The 24,216-nt window shown below is 44.8% G+C and overlaps 1 protein-coding gene across 1 annotated transcript in view; it reads right to left on the bottom strand.

The window, feature by feature from the left end:
- The window catches only part of EXOC4 (exocyst complex component 4), a 417,970-nt gene that overhangs the window by 65,244 nt on the left and 328,510 nt on the right, over nt 1–24,216 (bottom strand). The window contains exons 12-13 of the mRNA XM_050900532.1: nt 12,674–12,810; nt 5,485–5,640 (exon numbers count right to left, since the gene is read on the bottom strand). Coding sequence (XP_050756489.1) covers nt 5,485–5,640; nt 12,674–12,810 — 293 coding nt within the window. The remainder of the gene's footprint in view (nt 1–5,484; nt 5,641–12,673; nt 12,811–24,216) is intronic.

The following is a 24,216-nucleotide window of genomic DNA, read 5'->3' as shown; positions in this document are numbered from 1 at the left end:
GCGTCTTGGAGTATATTGTGTAGCTCTAATGATGTGATTTAGCGATATACAATCTTGTTAAAGCAGGAGCTGTTATTAAATCTTTGTGGAGAAGTTGAATTTCCACGTTTCTGCTCTGCCTCCCCCCTCCATCCCTGCTGCGCAGTTTAGGGGCACGCACATTACCCCAAAAAAGTACGTTGGAAGACCTGGGCATTGCTGCAGTCATTTCAATAGACAATGCAATTTGTAGGATTAATGAATCTGAAGCTGGGAGATTCTTCCTGGATTCAGGTTCAGAATATATGTAATCCTCAAAAAAACCCAAATCCAGCCCAAATCCTCCAAAACTTCTTTGCCTTCACAAGACAAGCAAAGGCAGAAGGAAACTGCTCGGATACGGAGCTGCTCTGTGAGGATCCAGGAGCTCACTCCATTTTACACCTCTCAGATGAGACTCCCGCTAGCAATAGGATTTAGTATCAGTTGTGCTGATGATCAGGCACATTTTCCCATAGGATCCAAAAAAGAGATCTAGAAACCCATTTCATAAAAAGGAGCAGACCGTCATCGAATGGAGACGACTCACACCTATGGTACGCTCAGATTCATAGTCCCAGTAGAGGGAAAAAAGGTCTACAGTCTGCTGCCAATCTTACAAAATCATCCTTTCGCCCTTTAAAAGTATTGTGAATATAATAAATAGAGCCTGAGAAAGTGGAGCGGGAGATCTTTTATTCTTGAGAGAGAAAGAAACAAAGAGAGACAGAAAAGCTACAACTGAGAATGGGAGGGAGAGCTAAGAGGTAAAGAAAGGGAAAAGCCTTCCGTAAAACATCAAGGCTTCAGAAAAGGACCATGTGGCAGGAGAAACACTAAGACAGCAAAAGAGAATAAAAATAATGGAAAGCTCCAAACTCAACACTACAAAAAACACCCACCAGACAGCAGATGGAACAACATGAGATTTAGCCTTTGATGAAAACCTTGGCCAGTGCCTTCTGGTTGCCCAGAGAGGTGGAACAAGAGAAGACCACCCTACCCCAAGGTAGGACCTGAACTCCATGCTTCTGCCATCACAGCTCTCCCTTTGCACCAAGGGAAGGACTTGATGGTCCAATGCAAATTGTCCCAGCTCGTTCCCAATTCTGCTTTCCGGGCTCGCACAGACTGTTTATTTACACAATGGGAAGTTTACAGCACGTTGATCCCTTTGGAAACAGCTGAAGTAATTCAAGCTGTGACCAGTCCTAGGAGCTCTGGACCAACCTCCTGAGTTTGCTGCCCTCAAGCACCCTCTGGGGAAGAGCTCACGGGAGCCTTTCTAATTCACTGCGGTGCAAAATCATGCCTCAGACCACTAGCTCCTTTAACTCTGCATCTTGTGCCCAGGGCTAAGCAAAGCTTTGCGTTTGGCGTCGAAATGTGCTTAATCGCCCACCGTCGGCTGTGCACGCTCTGCCCCACGAAAAGGAAAGGAGAGGTGATTTCGTTCTCTGGAGGGTACCCCGGTGTCTTTGCTGCCGTTGGATGGATGATGTGTTCTCCCAGGGCACAGGCGAGATGTGCTGCATGCCCCAAGGGAGCTGAGGCGAGACAGTGGTTCCCAAGACACAGTCCCAATATATATCCAAAACTGGAGGGTGCCTTTATTGCTCCCATCATGCCTTCTGGAGGGACACCCTTTAGCCCATCCCTGCTCTCTTCCTTCAGCCTGACATTTTTGTCTTGTCCAACAGTGACACATTTCCAAAGCAGACCCACATCTGCACGCAGGCTCCAGTTTTACATTGGAAATACAGTCAGAGAACCAGCATCAACTAAACCAGGGGAAGAGAAGAGATCCTAATAAGTAGCAGGGATAGTGTAACTGTTCTGACCAATGCCATTTGGGATGATTTGGTGAAGGATCTGTTGTTGCACAGGTATCCTTCCACGTTGCTCGAATATACCCCCCTCCTTTTAGTGCAGAGCAAGTGAGGATGAGCATCCTCAAGTGAACAGGAGATGCAGGGGAGGAAGCAGCAGGCAGCTGGAGCACCCTGCAGTCAGGTTATCCTCATTAAAAAAACAAAAGCACTGAAAGGAGAAGTCATGTGGCACATGGAGATGCTGAGAAGTGTTTTTTTAATTGCTCCATAAACTTTAGCGTGAGAACCTGATCCCAAGTTTGGAGTTCAGGAGCTTGCTGGAATCACAAGGTGAGAGGAAAATCACCATCCTCCTCCTAACACAGGCTAGGTATCTCAGATCTGCAACCAGAATAATCTGCGTTGTGGTGTAATCTGCAGACCAGTGTGAGGTTTCCAGGCAAATGTGTTGCACCGTGACTTGCCAGCACGCCTTCCTCAGCGCCCCAAAGACGTGGTTTCCCTCGGGTGCACAGCGCCCTTGCCCCTTGCCACCCCTTGTGCTGCAGAGCTGCACCAAAACCCAAGAATTTCTGCTGTAACTCGAGCGCGACCAGATCTGAAGCTCTTTTTACATTGCTTTTCCTCGTCAAAGGCAAACCTGGAAATGATACATCTTTGGGTTTTATCACCAACATATCTGATTCAGTAATGAACTGAAGGCTAACCTTTATAAAGCGATAAGGGCAGCGTATTTCACACTCGCCCCAGTGCCAAATAGCCTTCAGAGCTTTAAAAACTAATTATACGAATAGAGGCATGACTTTTCTTTCCTTTCTCCCCTTGCCAAGTTCTGAGCTACTATAATATGCTCAATCAGGTCCCTTTGTCTGGCCAACCACACCAGAATATTAATGGGGAGATTCTGCTAGCATCTTACCCTGCCTTTTGACATCTATTCGCAAAAGAGATAGTGGCGGGTTAAGACAACAAAATCAATCACTGTCAACACAGATATGCATGAGGGTTTTTTTTGCAAAGACATCGCGTTTGGATTCTTCTTTTTAATTAAACAAATGAGTTACAGGAAACCTGGGGAGGGGGAGGGAAAGAAAACTGTGCACTGATATCTCTTCCTGCCACAGTACAAAAACTGGTGGTAAACTTTCAGGACTTATTTAATTTAGCAACATTCATAAACAGATGCTGCTGAGTAGTTCAAGCACTGCTGTCAGCCTTGTTTTACGTCCAAAAAGAACATGCTCCCATGTTTGATTAAGCTTAAACCTTCCTTTCCAGGAAAGGATGCTTAGTCCTGTCCCTGCTAGCTGAGGAGTGGGGTCCGTGAACACAGGCGGGTATCTGTATATCAAGGTTTTAAATATCTTGGATGGTTAAAGTGAGAATGAAATGAGCTCTCCCAGGCTCTCCCATCACAGCCATGACCCTAATAACCAATGTATCCACAGGACCCATTTCCCTTTGGCTCCACTGCAGTGTTCAGGCAGTGATGGCTACGGCAGAGTTATTCCCAATTCATCAGCAGCGCCAAGAGGAAGAGAAAGAAGCAACAGCAGCGAAGAAATCATGTTCCTTTGTATTAGGAGAAAGTCTGAGAAAAGTCTGCTTAAATGGAAAGAAGATGACAAAAAATTGGACAAGCAATTAATTTTATTTTGAAGCTTTCAGGAGAGATCTATTCAACCAGACACAGATTCTTGAGGAAGTTTATAAGCCATGTTGCTTACCATCAATGACTAAAACTGGCCCAGACCAATTATTGTCATTTAAATTAATGCTACAGGAGCATTCACATGGCACTCTGAGGAGCTGAGGCTTAATACACGATGCTCTGTGCAAACAGATACTGAGAAAAGATCTTTGTCCTAATGTCTAGGCTAAAAAAAAAGACACGGTACAGGAGCTCTTCCCAGTGAATTCAGTGTAGATGACCTAATAGGTTTTCCATTCTAACACCTCCGATACAATTTCACAAAATACTTCAATTAATGGATGGTAAAACCACAATATTGGAATAAAATGCGTATTAGGATCAAACTGTTGGCACTGCTAGCATCAGACTGAGCTTGGCCATCAGATTTAGCCTGGCCAGGAATTTACACTAGCAGGTTACGCTCAGCCAGTAGCACCCAGCATTGCATCCACGGGAGCTCTGGTGTCCCACGCCGACGGCTCAGAAATCACAGTAAGAGCCAGGAGGGCATCCCAGCACCTTCCTGTGCCAAGAAACAAAGGATAAATGCGAAGGCAAAGATGGAGGCTAGGACTGAATCGATGAATCTCAAAAAACTCAGGGACTGCACAAAGACCTCAAGGGCTCTGCATCCTCACTCTTCCAGTATCACTGAAGATTTTTTAAACACACTGGCAAAGCTGATTATCCCCACTGCAGTATGAGCAAACATTTCTGTGACTAGACATATTTTATACTCTTCGTCGTTCCTCTCTCTAGACTGCATCGTCTTTATGTTATTGTGCTTGCATTCAGTGAATAAGTAAAATGACAATCTGGGCAAATTAGACTTGTAATTTTCAACAGCTTCACTTACTCCTACAGTTTTATAGCCAAATGCCAATCAAGGAAGTGATGAATAGTGATGGGAATGTGCAGACAAGCTTTTTGACTCGCTGGAATGACAAAGAGGACCTGTTTCTTCAGGATGCGTCAACGATTCAGAGACTAAGCCATTTACAGTGTGCAGGGAAAGGCAATCTGCCTACTTACAGGCTTTCACTTGCCTGAAAAGGTAGAAACAATCTGGTTTGGACACAGTAAGTTGCCTCTGAAAGATTCCCCTCTAGAGATACCAATATTTTTCATCTGACTCTCCTTACATAGCTCCTGGGGTTGGAAGGAGGAGAAACACCACCAGGTCATGGCTCAAATGGAGGACAGCTTTGGTGACAACGCCAGTTTTGGGAATTCCTGCCCAGTACAACCAGTTGGCCCCTCCATTAGGTTGCAGACTGCTGCTCTCTTCATTGCGTAAGTGATCAGAGTAGCACCATCAACCAGGACAAGGATCTGCCTGAATTAAAAATAACCTTTTCTTTCCCTCCCCAAACCCAGCTGCTTTCCTGACTCTGTTCACAAGCACGATTCTTCAAATAGCCTTGTTTGAACAACAGAGCGAGCAGAAATGAGCAGCAAGGGCAGGAAAGCAGCAAGCTGGCACTGCCACTGAAGCTCCTTGTTGAACTATGGCCTCCCTCTCTTCTGTCCTTGTTGCAGGTGAGAAGAAGCTCTGCTTTCTCCTTTCTCTTGAAGGATAAAGAGCTTCAGGATGGTTTATCTACCAATCCATCATACCACTGATAAGCAAAGGCCAGAAACATCCCCCAAACAGATAATTTCCTTAATGATTTCTCGATACCATCAACAGAACCGAATCCAGGCAACGCACAGGAAGTTCTCAGTTCAGCAAAGCTGGTGCCTGGCTTTAAAATCACGCAGCGTAATGGCACGTGGACTCAAGTTTCATTACTCCACTTGAGGAAAGACCATGTCTCAACCTCTTCTCACACCTGGGGACACAGCAGCTACGCAAACACCAGAATTATTCTGTTTCCAGCAGGTTTTACCATTGTTGCTATTCTCCTTGAAATCTTTTTACAACTTCATAAAATATTTTACCTTATAAAGTCTTCCTCCTCCTCTCTCTTGGGTCTCAGTTGCTTGGGCTGAGCCATGTTGCTCCAGTTGGGCAGAGATTTCAGGAGCCTGCTAATATCGTCATCTTTAGCCCAGGACGCGCTGATCACCAGCTTTTCATCCGACTGCACGATGCTCCTACGGGGAAAGCAGCAACAATCACATTAGCGCGAAGCAAATTGTACTTTTCACGCAATTCCGCACATATTCATTAAAATCCCTATCACATACAAATGTGCATTAAGCATTAAGGAAGGGGTCCAAAGAGGAATTCAACAAAGCGCTGCTGTGGAGGGTATGGCAACACAGGTGGACAGGATACAAAATTCTCTTAAACACCCAACTCTTGATGTACTTTGATAGAGTCCTTTAAGGGAAAAAAGGCCATATTCTGCCCACCCTTGAAATCATTCAACTTGCAATCGTTTACACAACCGGAGGAGGTCATTCTGTACTAGAAGAGAGAGAAGGTAGTTTCTCCATGGCTCATTTGTTCTCTGCAATCTCAGTCGAGCTCGCCAGCCGCTGCTGATTGTGTTGTGACTGCAACGTGGAAGCCTGCCCAGGAAGACCTGGGTGGAAGCCACTAGCTCACCGCACAGCAGCTGGCCCAGCTTGGGGACCAGGTCTGAAGCAATGAAAGGAAATGAAGGGTCCAGGATCTTCTCTCCAGTCATCCAAAACATCTAATAATAGAGATTTCAGCTAAATCGTATGTACGTGTGAAATCGAATCAAAGATCACAGCATATTCCAATTATGAAGACTTTCCCTGTTTAATATTTTTGGCAGTGTAACTAATCTGAATTCCTCACTGGCAATTGCAGGAGACAAACGGGATGCTGTATTTGGAGGAGTCAATTAGCCGCCTATTTTTTGTGTCAGGATTGCTCATGAACAACCATCAGCATAGTCCTCGTCAATGTTTGCTACTTCACGGGCACACCGTGTCTAGAGAGAGGAAAGTCCTCTCCCACTCTTGGGTTGTTCAGTAGACAGCAAGGATCTGGGAGGTGTTTTTCTCTCTCTTGGAAAAGGCAAGAGGGAGTTAGGGGTGCTGGCGTTTCCTTCTAGATCCTATCACTGACTTCCTTCTCTGGCGAGCACCTGAAAGGCTCTTCTTCTAGGAAGTCCTTGCATGGTGACCAGTTGGACTGCTTCTCCAGCCCAAGAAGAAACACGCGTGACCTGTCCACATCACTCAAAGCAAAAGCATGGTGGTGACCTCTCCAACGGGCAGCAGCAAGACTTTTTCCTGCCCTCTGTAATGGGAACATGGCAAACCCATCGAACAACCAGCACAGTGTGACTTGAGAAAGGAAGCATCTGAAAAGACAAGGTCTCAGAGGTCCTGTTCTATCGAGAGGCTTAGCTGCAGGTTAACAACGGAATCAAGATATCCCTTGTGCACTACGAGACTGATCACCTTCTACTATGCAAAAATACAGAAAAGGCTCTGGGACCTGTGTTTCCCCTCAAACACCCACTACCCCTTGCTCACAAGGCTACAAGACACCTAGAAATAATGCATGTTTGCTGTGTCCTACAATGCAAGGGGCTGAAGAAGTGTAAATGCCAGATCGATCTTTTTCTGTTACTGTCCCCCAGAAAAAAACGGCTTCTCCAACATGGATAGAAACTTTGTGCATCAAAAAGATGCAGGGATTCAACACTGGTCTGTCAACCAAGAACTGGAGTCACTGGGTGCTGCAGTATGGATGTATCTGTGCTGGCTCAGCCCGTGTCAGCTCAATGTGGACCGTGCAGAGCCATTTACTCGGCTGCACACTTCTGGATCCAAGCTAGGATGTTGCATGGGGCAAACAGACGCTCAGAGCTGTCACTAGCATTCAGGTGGTGATTTTGGGAAGGGTCATGCAAGATCACAATAAAGACCCCGCACATTTCTAAGGGGTTTATGTGGATTAACCGGTTCATTCATTTACATTTCCTGAAAGGTAGTTTTGGTCAATAAATAGAAATAAAAGTAACAACACACTGAATATCTGCGTTTTGAAAAGGAAAACAGTGAAAAAGGCATTGAGATAGGAGCCAATGCTGATCTGTCTTGAAACAGAGCAGATATTACTTCTTTTCCCACCAGCACGGAGCAACCTATCACTCCTTTCACCTACCACCAAGAAAACAACCTCTGCTCAGTAAGTACACACGATTTGTGAAAATGAATTTGTCACACGCACTTACATATAAATTTCCCTTCTCTTTAAATTTCATGTTCCATCTGCCACAGACGAAAGAATGAATTTTGTTTCCAGCCACGGAAGACCTCAGCATCAAAATTTCAATTTGGCCTTCTGCTGCTGTTAGGAACTCGGTGTTTTTCCACTTATGAAAAAAGGGCTCTTTTTTTTCACCCCGGTGAAAACCGAGGGGAAAAAAAAAGCTCCACCAGAATCTCTGACATCCGAGATGGAAAAACTGAATTTGATGATATCTGGCCATTTCTCTGCCAAGGCGAGACAACTGTTCCACTGAATATATTAGCCAGTGCTTTGTCCTCTCCAGATTTAAATGACTAAAGTAATAGTCTCCTTCCCTTGGGAGTCTATTTCACAGTTGAACAAATCTAACTCTTGGATAAAAAAAAAAAAAGATCCTGATACTGTGCTCGTGTTTTATTTTACTCAATTTCATCCCATTACTCCCCGTTATTTCCCCTTACAGCAGCTTCAGCTCTCACCACTTGCACTATTTACTCTCTTCAGTTATTTACAGCCTTATCATAGCCCTTCAGATGTCTACGAATGCAAGTCATCTTTGGGAGTCTTCTGATGGAGTTATACAGAGGACAGAGCTACCTCTCTGTTTTATGATCCTTATTATCTGCTGTCCTCACAAATCCTATTGCTTTCTGGAGTGGGTGTTGGGGGAGGAGAGAGGGGAGGATGTTTGGCTGCTACAGCAAGTTGCAAACTGAGCTTGGTGTCCTTGCTTTTCTAGGGTCAGGGTTTTCCGTGAGCCTAACCCACATGATTTCTGCTTTTCTCACCTTGCGGCAACGTGGTACTCACGGGTCCACGAGCCACTGGAGCCCTAAGCTGAAATCTCCACTGAAATCAATAGGGACCTTCAAATTAATTGATGCTGGGACACTGCCACCACTACGTGGGTCCCTTGGAATTATGTCCCCATTCTTTCCCATGACTGCAACACCTCCTAATTTTTATTGACAGGTTGGTTTTACTCCAACCACCCCCTCACTAAGGAAGATGTTAAATAGGGTGGTACGTACCCCGATCTCTGTTAGACGCCCAGCTTTCCCCATCAATTACAGACTCCTTTTCCCCCACCTTTTCTTTCTAGCATCTCAGCCAGTTTTCAACCTCCGTAAATTCTATCAATGTCAATCTAATTCGGGTCCTCGAGTAAATTATCACAAGACAGGATGACATGTTTTAGTACAGCTCAAAACGCTTCCTTTCAAACGCCTCCCCTTCTCCCAAACTCCTATGTAATTATTCCTGCTGCTGTAATAGGGTTACTTGCTACCACCAGAGCCATAATCAACTAATTAATTCACAGCTCAACGGGCCAAGGAAAATGCCATCTGTTTGTAGCCAGCTCCCGGGAGCAGGTAGGGAATAGGTGTAACACTTACACAGGTGATGGCACATGAGTGAGGAGGGTTCACCCCTCCACAGCTCAGTGGGTTTTATCCAGAAAACATCTGCTGGTGGTAAATGGTCCCAGATTTGCACCATTGCCGCCCCGAGCTGGGAGCAGAGTGATGGGGAACGTCCCCGGACACAGCTGGGGGCCATGGCTTTTCCTTAAGAAAACATCTGGGGGCCACAGGGGCTAATTGGACTCCGTTGCCTTGTGCCAAATGTATTTGGAAACGATTTTTTTCCTCTTCCCAGGGCCAAAGTGATGTTTCTACGCTGAGCTCTGCTCACACTGCTAAAGAGTTTAAAAGCATGCTCAGCATGTGCCGGGTACCTAACGGCCTAGGACAGAGAGATCCCTGCCCAAAAAGAGTCAAAAAGACAACTTAAAAACCAAAAAGTTAATGCAAGAAGGGGAAGAAGCCAGTAAGAAGTAGTAAACCGAGTGGCAAGAGCATTTCCTAGGGACTCCTGTTTGACCACAGACCCCACACCTTGGATGAATTCATCTGCTCCTCATTTCCTTATCAATAAAAAGGGGCTTAGTTTTATTTTGCCTGGCTGGAAAGCAGGAACTGTGATTTTCCACACCCACCCCCCAACAATTGGAAAGATTTAGGCCCAGTTTTACCCCACCTAATTTTACAGATTCAGCTAAGACAGTCCAGCCAGGAGGCTGGTCACCATAAGCTGCCTTCACAGCTGATGGAGAGAGCTGGGCACCTCCAGAGAGTTTAGGCACATTTTAATTAAGGTGAATCACTCTTTGGAAATGTCCATCTCTTTTACAGACTAAAGAGAGTCATTTGGGTGAGTGCTTTATTCAGGCTCTTCAGATAGGTTGAAAAATGCACAAGAGGATGGTTGTTCAAGGGAGAGAGGATGAAGATTGGTAAGAAGGAGGTAGACACGCAGGATAGAACTTAAACTTGGACAACAAAATAAGAATGTGCAACTTCAACATGAACATAACTAAACATGGGGCCAACTTCTGTAGAAAGACATGGAAAGAGATTAGTTTTAGCGCTCAAGACAGCAAAGCTTGTCTGAGAAGGGTGTTGGCAAGAGATTAAAAAGAAAGACTCATGTTAAGGGCAGCTACCTTGAACTAGTCAGGTTTTTCCCTGTCCCTGTCATTCCTTCTATGGCCTTTCAGTGTTTCCCAAAGCCTCGTAAAATGGTTTAACTATACAGGCTCAACTCATGAGTAGAGCTGCTTTCATAGAAATTTGCTGAAGAAGCAGCTAGACGTGGGCTGGACAAGACTTAAGAAAAGCACTGCCAACACAGCAGGAGGTTTTGTGGCTCTGTCTCCCAGTTTTGTTTTCATTTTAATCCCCAACCCCTTATAAACTAGTCAGAAAACATAACTCACATTTGTAAACAGTTTGCATCAAACTGAAATTGCACTTCTTACAAACATGTAATTTGTAGAAGACATCTCACCTACATCAGATTAAATACGCTTCCGAAATTTGTCATCAATTAAAACAAGAAAATCCATAGTAGCTACTTATATAAATGTCCAATCCATTCATATCCAGCCTCGTTAGGTTTTTTTTGCATTCACTAGAAATTCAGAGCCCAATGGAAATCAAACATGAAAAATCTCAGCTGTGCATTTCTTAGTGCTGACGTCCTGACAGAGCTATCTGTTCTGCAAAGGACTCCGAACAAAACAGTCTTGCTTTGAGGAGCCTGTATTTGAATACATTTCATCCACGTTTGCTCATACTCCCCTTCAAGAAACACATGCACACGTGGAGTGAATGCATGCCATGTGCAAATCTTGCATAAACCATTTCTCCGGCTTCCCAAATTCTCACTATCTTGACATCTCAAGAACAGACACACACTCCCTTGCTCCGACAGCTTCGCCTGATCGTATTAATTCACAGCTCTAAGGAGCTTATTCTGATTTTAAGCAGCTATAAATGATCCTTCCTCCACTAACTTTATCAACATGAGGATTTACCGGTCTCAAACCTCCAAGGAAAACCCTGGTCCAAAGGGCAAGGCTGCGCAGAGCCGTATCGACGCGAGATCCCTGCAGAGGGCATAACATCCCCGCGGATCAAACCGCTCGCCTCGGGAAAGCCGGGTAGCTGCTATATTCCTCTGCATCATTTGAAATGTATATAGATTTCTATTTCAGTCAGTCATTTGCTAGCAGCAAAACTGGAACGTTTCCTGTTTTTCCTCCTGCTCTAATCAGGATATTGCCAAATTAGGGCTGTCCTAATTACTCCTCAGCAGGTGCCAAATCCAGGAATGGTATCAGCAAAGGAAGGAAGGAAGGACCTTTAAGTTCAAGCCAAAGAAATCACAGCTATTGTCTGGCTCCAGTCAGTGAAGTTTCATATAAAATACGAGCATTTTGGACAACGGCACACGAGCAGCTACCAATTCATACGAGCGCTCAGACAAAGTTTAGCCCACATATGTGCTCACTGCTATTGTTGCCGTTATTAATAATAATAATGAGCCCGTACACAGCCGCTCGCCAGATGAAGCTTCTCCTGAATGAAATCAGGCAATAGGAAATAATTTCTTAATGCTCTTGGTCAGAAAACACAAGGGGCTTTTTCAGCTTTCCCCTGCTATCGCCAGCCTCAATTAGCCATTAAAGGAGATTATGTATAGCAGCTATTACGGCCCACATTGCCGCAGCATCTTTAGTGTCTTTCAGCGCAAGTATTTATCCCTGCAGCACGGGGCACGGTCCTGGCCCCCCTCTCCAGGGTGGGCCATTTTACAGATGGGCAACTGGGATGTACAGAGAATAAGTTACTTATCGACGGTTACCCAGGAAATCTACGATAAAGCGAGTACCCGAAGGATTTAAACCAAACGACCCAGCACGATAACCCTGTGCCCAGTGGGACCACGCTGCATTTAGCTTCCGCGCTGTGGTTAGGGAAGCAGTTAGAGATGGATCACCCGAAAATGCTAATGGACAAAGGCAGCCCAGGATAGAGCATTTGATGACCCCCTGAAGGAATAAGTTTACAGAAAGGTTTCGGGAAAGTTTCACAAAACCCAGTGTGTGTGTGTATTTATATAGTGATTTGTGGTTACTAATTCCTACATTGCCATGAGATCTGAAATCTCAATATAATTAATTAAAATATAGCTGAATCTCTTGGGAACACTCAAATGGAAGGATCTGACTTGCTTTACAAGAAAGCAATAGCTATATCCAGCTATTTATGTTAAAGATGATACCTTATACTCTCCATCTCCAACCTGAGGTCACCTTTTGCCTGATTCAGAGAAAAGCCGTGTGGTTTCTAAGCTCTACTACCACTGTCATCCACATTTAAAGAGCCTAAACCACAGTGTGATGTGGATAAAGTCACTGGGAAGCCAAGACTCTTCATATGCCAATGACCGTTATTTCAGATTTTTTTCCCACCTAGAAAGAAATATCCTTGACCATCCCAGCAGAGATGATTTCTAGAAGTAACTCCTGCCTACTCATGGCAAAATAGCAAAAGCCTAAGAGCAGTATCTCCAGCATACATCGGTTTCCAAGCCTGCCTGTACCTGTAGGCAAGGGTGCAGGTGTCCTTGTACTCCTGGAGTTTCACACACACCATGTTGAGGAACTGATCCGAATAGGCGCTCAAGTCATGCATCAGGTTCATCAGGTCTTGAACAGTCTTCTCCACAATTACCGTGCTCTGGAAAAGAAAGAAAAGCACGAGTATGAACAGCAGTTCAGCGTGCGTCTTAATTTCAGCCTTCTCATGTTTTGCTAATTAGCGTCACAGATGCAACTGTACAGCTGATGCTCCCCGACGCTGAGCAGATGCTGGAGCAGTCCATGCCACCGAGTGACGTAAAGCAGAACGAATGAGGAAAAAGACGAAACCATGGAAGAGATGAAGAGGGGTGGCTTAGGGGTTTGAATATCAGGTCTGAAAGTTTGGATTTCTGAGCCAGTTGCTGAGGACCAGCGGAGTTCACCAGGTCTTTGCTTCACTAGACGAAACCTCAAAATGCAAAAGTGTGATTTTTAGAGGAACCAGGTACATACAGCTTTGCTGAGCTCTGCTTGGACTTGCAAACCCCGAGCATTTCAGTCTGACCAATAACTCTGAACTCACAGATTGCAGACTATCCTAAAGACCAGGGATTTCACCCATCACTCCCATTCACACAAGCTGCATGTGTAGGGCACAAGCTTTCTGCCGACGGCTGAGGTTTAAGTAGCACCTTGCAATCCTTTTGTTACCCCAAGCAGTGTGTTACAATCATAGAAACAACAGGGCAAATCCGCAAACCAAAAATGCTGCTCCACATCCTATAGATGAGCAAGTTCGGACAGCCTGCAGAAGGAGGTGCCACATATCTGATAATGTCCGAGATTTAAACAGCTCCGTATGAATTTTGGGATTTCTGAGGCACCCCAAGGTGACTTGGCACAGTTTGTATTTATAACATTGCCTGCTGTATTTAATTTGGTTGCTACAAACAAGACAGAAGGAAGGTTATCAAAGTCCCAGGTTGATATAAATTGAATTAATATTAACTCGGTAGAGTGAAGGGTTATTCCTGAGCTATGTGCAAAGGCAAAGAAGGAGACTGAAGCATTTGGGAGCCCTGATTTGTCTGAGAAATTCTGGACTCAAATTATACGAGGGGACCCCGGGGACTTTAAGAGAGCTGCATCGAGGCTGAATGTAGCCCTTTCTCTGTGTTAATCAGGATGTGAAGAGGAGTTAGTGACTCAGTTGTTTGCAGAGCAAAATCTCATCAAACCCCAAATCATCGTCTCTGCCACATCCCCACAAGCCCAACTTCCGTCTCTCTATTGATTTCCAGATTAAAGTGCGGCAGCATCGCCCTGATCCATAATCCTGCTCCTCCAGAGCAACCCCTGAGTGACAGGAATTGATTCTGCTCTGCTACCTGTCCCTGATTTGGTAAAAAAGCATCTGCAAACCTCATCCTCATTCAGAGCACACATGACTCCTTAGCATGTGGGGGTTTCAAGGAAGGCTTAGTGACCGCCTAGGCTGTTCCTGATACATCCTTGGCTCACAACTGTACTTGGAGGAAAAAACACCTTCTCTTTGGTTGCTCTTGTATCTTATTAAGCTTGCTCTTAAGCACATCACAGGAATTAACCGATCTTTCATCTTGTATTTAGCAACAAGTTGGGATTATTATTTTGTCCAAACAAAAATGTAGTCTGGTGTAGCTGCCTCTCAGATGCTCTTGTTTACGCTGCTTCTCCTGTTATTACAAGTATCTGTGTTTTAATAAATATTCAATCCCACCCTGGGCTTGAGGCGCACGCAGGAGAACAACCAACCCCAAAGGACTTGCAACCCGGAGTCATCGCAAGCAAATGAAGCAGACAACTGCATAGAGAGGCTGCAGCAGCCACGGATGCTGTTTGCACACCGATGGGCTCCGAGGTGTGAGCACAGCTCATTAGCTGCAGGATTCAAACATCGCCCAGGCTCTTTGCTATCCCTGCTTGGTGTGCCAGGCTGGCCCCAGAGAGGGCACAAGCAGCGTTTTAAGAATCCACCCAAATCCTCCTAAACCGGGAGACTGATCTGGCACCTCTCCCTTGAGAGTAAACTCAAGCCCACGTACGTTGGGCTGATAAATGTGGTGTGAAAATTACCTAGTAATTTGGGGAAATCAGATCCATTAGATCCACCGGGCTAGAGGTAGGGCATAGTCATGCCTTCATTGCATTTGGGTGAAGGAGCTGCTGTCCTTCAACCTTCAAGCCCCAACGACCACAATCAGTGCAAGGGGGTTCAGCAGAGGTGCTTCACTTTGTACCTAGATGGCTTAAAGGTGCGCCCATGGCCAGTGTTTGCCTGTCAGCGGAGGAAAAGGCGACTCTCCGACCTGCTGACGTGAGCCACGAGAACATCTCTGACTGCACAAATAGAAAATACAGAAGTTGCTGCACAGCTTCAAGCCAAATCCAAGTATCCTTCTGGGGGCTGATCCTGATCCTCAAGGGTGAGGCATTAAAGTTAACATTTATACACAGGGAATAAAAATAATAATAAAAAAAAATCCTTCCTAGCACATGTAGCAACCGGGAAGACAAAAGCAGTTTTTCTCCTCTTTGCATGGATAATGATACTTTTCATTTTCCACTGGTATTTCACTGGTGAGAGGTGGGTGGGATTTTCAGCAGACCCACGCTATCAACTGATCTCTCTTAGCTCACCAGGGGAAGGACCTGTCCTTCCAGGCATCCTCATGCGATAGGAAACTTCATGAGTTGGACGTGCAACCACATGAAGAGGAATCAAATCTGGTCTCGATCCACCCCATTTCTATTTCTTTACGTAACTCAACATTTGAGCAAACAACAACTTAAAAATCCAAAGACTGTATGTTAAAAAAGAAGGTATTGCTGGTTTCTACGTAGTTTCTCCCACTTACTTTCTCCTCTCTACAACAACATTAAAATCACAGCTAAGCTCCTGCCAATATCTTGATTTTAGAATAAGATCTTTTGATTTAAAGGAAATACAAAGCTACTTGCATGATTTAAAAAAATAAAAGAAAGAAAAAAGGAGATTACCATATGAAAGAAGACAGTACCAGATACGCAATGGCTATTTTTCTGTAACATTTTAACCTTTTCCAAAGCAATCTTGACACATCTGCATGTGTCTCTGGGGACACTATGTATTAGGATGCATTAGGCCACGTTAATACAGCTGGATTCGTTAGCTGGGCCAGCGCAGGATCTTCTGAAACTCCGTGCGAGAAAATGAAAGGCAGCGCACGTATTATCGGAGTTACAATCCAGTTGCCTCTAACCCATCTGGATTCATTAACAGCAAATGGATATGATCAAAGCATAATTTTATGGCAAGACACTTCAATGAAGCCTTTTAAAAAAACCCACACTAACAAGGAAACTCATCCACAGAACAATATTCATCTCCTCGCACCTGAAAACGCTGCGTGGTGCTGAATCCTAACATCACGCCGAGGGTATGATTCATTACTCCTACAGCACATCGGGGTGAAGGTTTTAAAAGAGTCTTAAGGCTACTAAAAATAAAAAGAAATTCCTTCTTACGACCTCCTGTCCGTTAGCTACTGTCGAAGTAAGAGGATAAAACAGAGCAGCACCACTCGTTATTAACACCATGGGTTTTACCTTTAATGTATTTTGCAAACATTTATCATTATTCCTTGATATGGTCCTTATTCTCAGTTGTGCTGAAGCTTCAGATAACGTAAAGCAGCTCCAGGGCAGGTATAATTTACACTCCGACCGTAGGGCTTTCACCAGCCCAGAGTAACGGAGAATAAGCAGACCCAGAGGCATTATTTCAATAATACCTTTGGGATTATTGTCTTGTGCAACCCCACCTAAGTTTTTAAAATGACTGAATTCCTCTACAGCAAGAGGGCACTCGACGTAAAACGATGCAGCTGGAAGAATGTTTTTAAGGGTCCCTTAAAATGCAGTTTCAGTACAATAAAGCTGGTTCCCCAATGATTCCCTGACACGCAGAAGAAGTTCAAAACAACAGGTCAAGCCTACACAAACCTTCAGCTTTTCAATCTGTCATTTTGTTTTCTCTAACTTCGTGGCAAGGAGCACTCGATTAGAGGAACAATCTCCACCCTGAATATTTTTTTCTGCAGAAATCGCAGCTTCTCCCATGCCTGTTCACTTGCTTCATTTTCTTGGGGGAAGAAGGCAAAGATGGGAATGTACCTGTGCAGGGATGTCTTCACCACGTGACAGGCTCTTGAAAACACAGCAGATGGAGGAAGGGACCTTGGCCCTGGAAAGGTTGTCGATTATTAGTATATTATTGCCCATCACTTAAAAATCTCCTCGAGATGCCTTGGCAGAGGAAGGCACCAGATGAGTGCAGGACATGGCTGCATTAAAAGAAAAAAATAAATAAAGCCTAATCTAATTTTTAAGCTGGAGTTTAGCTGACACCCCACAATTTTAAAAGTACTATACGGAGCACAGCTGTAATTAAAGGTAGGACAGGAAAGATGAAAGGTTTTCAAACCGCTTCAAGCTCAGTGCTGACCCACAGCTCTGGGTTTGGGACCGTTTCCAAAGGACACCGGTGGTTACGTCTCACACTGACACCTTGACATGCAACATTTATTCGTGCACTTTCTTCTTGTATTTTTTTTTTTAATTATAGCTTCTCAGCTGCCCCCAAAATGTTAAATTCACAGCTTTTGCCTTTCCAAAGCATTATTCATCCTCCTTTCCCAGCACTGAGAAGGTGTATTCAGCAGAGGGCTCCAGCGACCTATGCTGGGGCACTACTCTTTGGGCAAGAGCTGCAAATATATAAATCATCATGAAGCCTTCGCCTGCCCCAGCAGAAACGCATCATCCATACAGATTTGTTCCGCTCGATGCAGCCTCACCTGTCTTGGGTGCCGTGTGCCGTGTCATCATCCATTACGGTGACAAACTTCCCCACAAATTGCTCCGGTTCCTCCCGTGGAGGTGGGGTGCAGAATTAGGGGCTGCACTTGGAAACGGGTGGTTGTGGTTTAGGAGACCGAGGAGTGTCTCCTTTCCTGCCGGGAAGGCTGGCGTTGCTTTCTTGTAGTACCTGTGGGTGTTAGTCTGATTCCTGACTCTGCGATGAGCTGCAGAAATGAACTTGCAGAGGTTTCTGGACAGGCTGGGATGGATGCAACGAAGCTGACGGGCATGTAGTGAAAGCCGGCTCTGGATCTGTCTGAACGCCAGCAAACCATGGGGTGATCTCCTGGCATCTCGCCGTTGGGCTCAGGCATCTGGCAAAGCCGTAACCCAGGGTCCCGGAGGGATGCTTTGGCTCAAGAGCCCCAGTGCAGTCCCTGGTGCCATCCCTGCCCCACGGCATGCACCGGGGAAAGCCGCACACCGGGAAAGTCCCCCTCTTTAACCAAGATCCCAAGGAAACAGCATCCAGCAAACATCCAGTTCAGCTTCTTTTCTCATATCAAAACTTCACTCTTCCTCGTTCCGCTCTGGGCCCACTCTCCATATTGCAGCGTTGGCCGTTCCCATCCCACCTCTCCAAATCTCTTTGCAGGCAGCTGCCAAACTCCTGCCCGCGCCGTGCCCAACGCGAGTGTTCAAATAACAGAGGAGGTTTAGGCAAAACGCTCCCACCAGTCCCAGGGCACCTGGGATGATGTTTGATATTTTTCTGTCTTTCTGCTCAGCGGCTCCATCTCAGCTGCTTCCAGGCTGGAAGCTGCCTGGCCTGAAACGGGGCCAGAGGCTGCCCAGCGTTTCCTTCGGCACAGCAACGCCCGTGGGAGTGCAAAGGGGATGGAAACTTTTGAAGCCTGGCTCGGCATCGCTGCACTTGGGTATCACACCAGCATAACGTCACCGGATGCAATGAGATATAATGGGGTTGGGGAGAGAGGACTGAGCTTGATGTGCTCTTAGATATCGTCCTGGCACACAGAATTCTGCATAAAAATGTGCAATTCCTCAAATCCTATATAGGATCCGGTGTCTAGGATCCAGGATTGGGGTTAATTTTATTATGACGTTATCCAGTACTTAAAGGGCAGCTGCAAAGAGGACAGAAGGTCTCTCTTCACTAGGAGCCATATGGAGAAGACAAGGGGCAACGGGTACAAGTTGCACCGGTAGAAGTTTCATCTTGCCATAAGAAAGACATTTTTTACAGTGAGAACAATCATTCACTGGAACAACCTCCCCAGGGACGTGGTAGAGTCCCCATCGCTGAAGGGTTTCAAGATGCAACTGGAAAGGGTGCTGGATAATCTCATCTCGGCTCCCTTTCCTACGAGAAGTTGGACCACATGATCTTTTCAGGTCCCTTCCAACTGGGGCTGTTCTAGTCTATGATTCATTAATATTATGATTAATTTTATTAGGACATTTATAGAGACTAACGGGCTTTCAGCAGCTGCGGGAGCTTTGCCAAGATCACACCCAAGGCATTCAGCTCGAAAATAGGAAACCCATCCTGCCCGAGCTCCCTCCTCATCCCATGCCCCCACCTGCCATCTCGCCTCCCCCTGCGCTCTGACCCGCGATGCTCCGCAGCATTAGGCTGCCAGTTGCAATTTGGTTATTCCGCTGTCAATTACTAACGGTTTGTTACTCGGCAGGCGGGTGAAACGGAGCTCTGCAGCGATCTCCCAGCATGTGCTTTGCTTTACCGGTGCTTTGCTTTACCGGTTGAGCTGCTTAAATACCTGGACAGGCTCTTGTGAGCTGATAAGTATCAAGTGCTGTCAGCGCCTTGAAGGGCAACGGGAGATGGAGATAAAAAACACAAATGCATTTACTCCCTTTGCCCAAATTCCGGCAGTTTAACAAACATCTTGCGAGGCCACTGAAATAACTATTCTCTCATCTCATTAGACGATATTACACGTTGGTAGAGCAGAGTTAGAGATGGAAATCATTCCAAACTGAAAACCAGGAGCTGGGGACCCAGTTTTCCCTCAATATGGCTATAAGCTGGCTGCTTAAGCCTACTTCATGTCTAAAAAACAGCCAACATAAGCCCTGTGGCCGGGGGAGCGGTCACGGGCTGGGCAGGAGAGCGGGTGCTGCCCTAGCTCCATCATTGCCGTGGGGTGCCAACCTGCACCCCGATTTCAGTGTATCAGTGCTGTGGTTACCCCCACTAAAATAGAAGAAAGAAAACAACTCTCAACCAACTAAACCAGGTTTTTTTTAGCTAACAGAGGGAAGATGATAGTCTAAATTGTCTGCTTTACTGATTAGCGGTTATTTCACACTGAGCGATAAGGGGGCTTTTCAATTTGTTTTCTTCTGTGGCACATCCAGGGCTTACAAAAGGCTGGAGTTTTTAGTATGTATCAATTCAAATACGTGTTTAAATGCAAAAACTCTTTTTACGGTCTCTGAATCTGATAGCCTGCTTTTCTCATATGGCATTTTTTCCAGCAAAATTCATTATTCCAGTATCAGTTCTGCAGAATCCTGCCCGTTACTATGGTTATACTACATCCTACTACAGCTTCGCTTCTCAAATGCTCCTAACTCCAAGGGATTTTTTTTTTTTTTAAACTATAACTCTGCCTGTTTCACTGCCGGTGATATTTTTCTTTTTATGGGCTTTATTCTGAGAGGTCCTGAGTGCCTTCATCGCCACAGATGTGAACGGGAGCCCAGGATACGCTGTGTTTCTCTCTCACCTTTCAATGTGATGCTGCAGCAGCCAAATGAGTGCACAAACAAGGTCTTGGATAGCTCTTATTTACCTGGCACTGTGTGATCCAGAAAACACTTGCTCCAGTGAACTAGAATATCGATGAAGAGCAAAATGTACCTTTTTTTTTTTTTAAAATGGAGAACATGTACCGTAAAATCTGCTTATTACTGTATTACCTTTGACCATGCAGAAGAACTGTTTTCTTCCTCTGAACACTATATTTGTTATTTAGGATTTCACAGAGTCCATGACTTGAACACACGAGCCTCTATTATACACAAAGTTAACATTTAACTGCGGCCAACCCTGCTGAAGTCCAGCGAGCGCACAATCACTCACAACTATTATTTAAAGCGCAGAAAGAGGAGTCTGCCACGAGTATTTTCAAACTACGCTCTGCAACGATTTAAAAAAAAGGTAAGTGATACTCATCGGCTCTGCAATTTGAACAAAAGCCCACACAGTCTAAAAGCACACGTGCCTTTTCTGCAGTATGGGAGGCCAAATCCCAAAGCCGGGGAAGACTGGAGAGGAGGCACAAGGACCGTGGGTATGGCTGGATGGGATTTTTCACCATATTCTTTGTCCAAATTTGAGACAGACTTGTGCGCCAGATTGCGCTTCACAGCACGGAGGAGTTTTCTTAGAAAGATTTCCCCAATTTCTAAGAGTTTAACTGAGTCCCTTCTTACAGCATTGCAGATCAGAATCGGCCAACATCTACCTTCATGCTTTCTCACGTCATGTAGGACACGGACTTAACATCTGGGTTGCAATTCAGCTCTTCTTCACTATCCTTAGTGATCACTGTAGACTGATGCTCACTCACGTAGAAGACTACAGCTCATTTGTCCCACCAGAAACAAGCTTTGCCACCGTCAAGACAGAACGATCTGACTAGATAACTACGTATGAAAAGCTTTTTCCAATGAGAAATGCGCCGCTCAATTGCCTGCTCTACGTAGCCCAGATGAACTGGACTTGATGGTTATCATGATGCTTCTCCTGTTCAGACATTTGCATAGAAAAAGGAAAAAAAAACCCTTTTCTTTTTGACCTCCTGAATGCTTGTGACATTAGAACATTTGTCAAGCTCCTTATTTATTTTATTTAAGCCTTCTAAGCCAGCCATAACGAGATCCAGCAGATGGGAGCTGAAGCTGGATCATACCAGAGCAGAAATGAGCTACATGTTTTTTAACAGTGAAGGTAATTAACCACACGAACAGCTTGCGTGTGCTGCATTCTCCATCTCTGCAAGGCTCTAAATCAAGCACAGGTGCTTTTCGGAAAGACAAGCTACATTCAAACCGGAGTTACGGACTTGATGCAGAAATTACTGGGTGAACTTCTCTGGCTGATTATACCGGAGATCAGATGCATTTATACTGATTTTGAGCTCAAATACATTTCATGGCAAAAGATGCCCAAGATATGCTTAAAAACAACTAGCCAAACAAAACCATCTTGCCATCCCAGAAGCTCTAACATAGAAATATCTAAAAGCAGTGGCATTTTCTTCTCCAGAACTAGCAATGCAAGTCTATCCCCCCAAAAGACACCGTAACTATTCAAATCTCCTAAATTCCCCACAAAACGGGAATTATCGGCACATCAACTCTTTGCCAGTGCCCAGCAGCTTGCCAACATGCCAAAAAAGGGAACAGACTCAGTGGGTCCATCCTGCTGGAGATGGACCATCAGCAGAAGCCACCGAGCATCCCCTGCCAAGGTGGTTCTCACCTCTGAAAACGCCGCAGAAATCACAGCCACGGGGCTAGAAGTATCTGCTTGAGGAGACGTCTTTCGATAGTCTTCTAACAAAGAAACATGCATCCCCGATACTGAGCAGGCTGCTAACTCAGCAGTGTTACAAGCTTAAAAAGCAGGAAATATAAAAGTTAACACTTGGATAAGGATTTTCGTCCATTTATTCCCATTGCACATCCACGCGTGCAGCGCAGGAGACGAGCAGGGAAGGAAAAATGAGGTTGCACACAGGGGCAAGTTTGTGACAGTCCCATCTTCCAGCCTTTAGACTACTCTCCCATCAGAGGCACTGGCACTTGAGACATTTAAGTCTTCACTGAATGATACAGCAGTAACTGCATAATAAGGAACACCGCTGCCTTGGCAGGGATATGGACTGGATAACTTAATAGGTCTTTTATATCTCTCACTTCTCTGATCCTGCTGAGTTCTGTAGCTATTATTAAAGGCATTTTTTAAGGTATTTTAATTTACTTCTCTAAATGGATTTCCATTCATTCACTCCTACCAAGTGAATGTTGTCAGGGACATTAGCAGCATGATAAAATAGCTGTAGCTTCATGCTGGTTTTAATGTGTTACATACGCAAGAAAAGTCATTAGCTCTTACCCTTTAATATACCCTCTTTACTGCTGCATAACTGTTTATCACTCAAAAGTGCCAGGCACAGGCCACACTCTTCCTTTATTAATCAATATATATTTGTGCAAGGCTGCAGTGAAAAGGAATAACATCCAGTTATTTCAAGCACGGTTTGTACTGCAGGAGCTGAAAAGCTCGTCCCTGACATTTTCAGCCCCCCTGAATATTCCCAGAAGTGGCTCTTCTTAGGATTTTACACAACTCTCCCAATTACAGGTAAACTCACGGCACGGTGACGATTTATTTCTCCTGTACTGAGTGGCAGGTTTTTTCCTCCTTTGTAATATCTGCTCTAGAACATCATTAGCAGCCGCAACACGATACAAATTGAATGTGGACCATGAAATTAATGATGCTCAGAAGCAGGTCATCAATTTTGGAAGCAGAGTGAACCTTGTTTTTTAATAAATGTTTTCATATGGCTAGCCCAGTTTGGAGAATAAGACCCATCTGTATTATTGTTATGAATACTTTATGTACTCCAAGGTCTATTTTCTTCAGTCTCGGAGCCCCAGCTTTTAAAGCATACTTACCTATTAAAAATTTCTTGCTAGAGAGAGGGCATACACATGCCTCATGTGGAGGAGAGATGCTCCTGGAAAGACACAGCGACCAACAAGGTCAGCTGGCTGATGAAAAAACAAAAGCAATCAGAAAAAATAGATGGAGAATGGCTTAGCAGGACTGAGCCCCCAAAAGAAGATGATATCGTGCCCCTGGATTTATGCTGTCCATGTGGACACCAATGCAAAGACTGTAACTATGATCTAAATTCAACAAGAATTAATGAAAATGCGAAAGATCAGTAGAAACAAACTGGCCAAATAAATACATGAATGACATGTAAAGGCTTAACAGTTAACCCAGGCTGAGCTCTAGGAGCTAACCCAGGGTGAGCTTCTGGGATCAGAAAGAGGTCATTTCACTGAAATTACAAGACCATTTGTCAGATTTCGGAACACGTGTCTGAAAGTCTCATTTGTAGGGCTAAATGACAACATAGAGTGACAAGACCAATGTCACTAGTGGGTTTCTAGAAGGTAACATCCAACATAGGGGGGATCTCGAAAGACACAGGTCACTCAAAACCTCACCTTAGAGCACGGCAAGTCACATTTCTGTCTCACTCTTCATTAACCCAACTATAATTAATGTGATTAAGAAGTCTGTATTTTCCAAAGCAATCCTTGGGAAACATGGGGAGGGAGCAGAAGCCCTCCAAGAGGGTCCAGCTAATTACAGGCAATGGGTTCAATTCCTACTGAGACATCCAAAAGTATATTAAAATTGGCAGTTAAATTTATTGTATTGTTTTCTGTGGCTTGACTTTCATTAGCACAGATGAAAATGCAGTTAAACCACAGGATGGTGTATGTTTCCTTTTTCCAGAGGCAGCTGTAAAAAACAGTAGACCAACTCAGCCTTGTTAAAGCACCCTCAACTAGCTAAAAAAGCCTTTTTTTCCCTAAACAATAGTTT

This window comes from Gymnogyps californianus, chromosome 1 (genome assembly GCF_018139145.2).
Source record: "Gymnogyps californianus isolate 813 chromosome 1, ASM1813914v2, whole genome shotgun sequence".
In the NCBI taxonomy this organism is placed as follows: Eukaryota; Metazoa; Chordata; class Aves; order Accipitriformes; family Cathartidae; genus Gymnogyps; species Gymnogyps californianus.
Note: the sequence above shows the minus strand (reverse complement) of the source record. Positions and strands in the feature narration are given on the sequence as shown.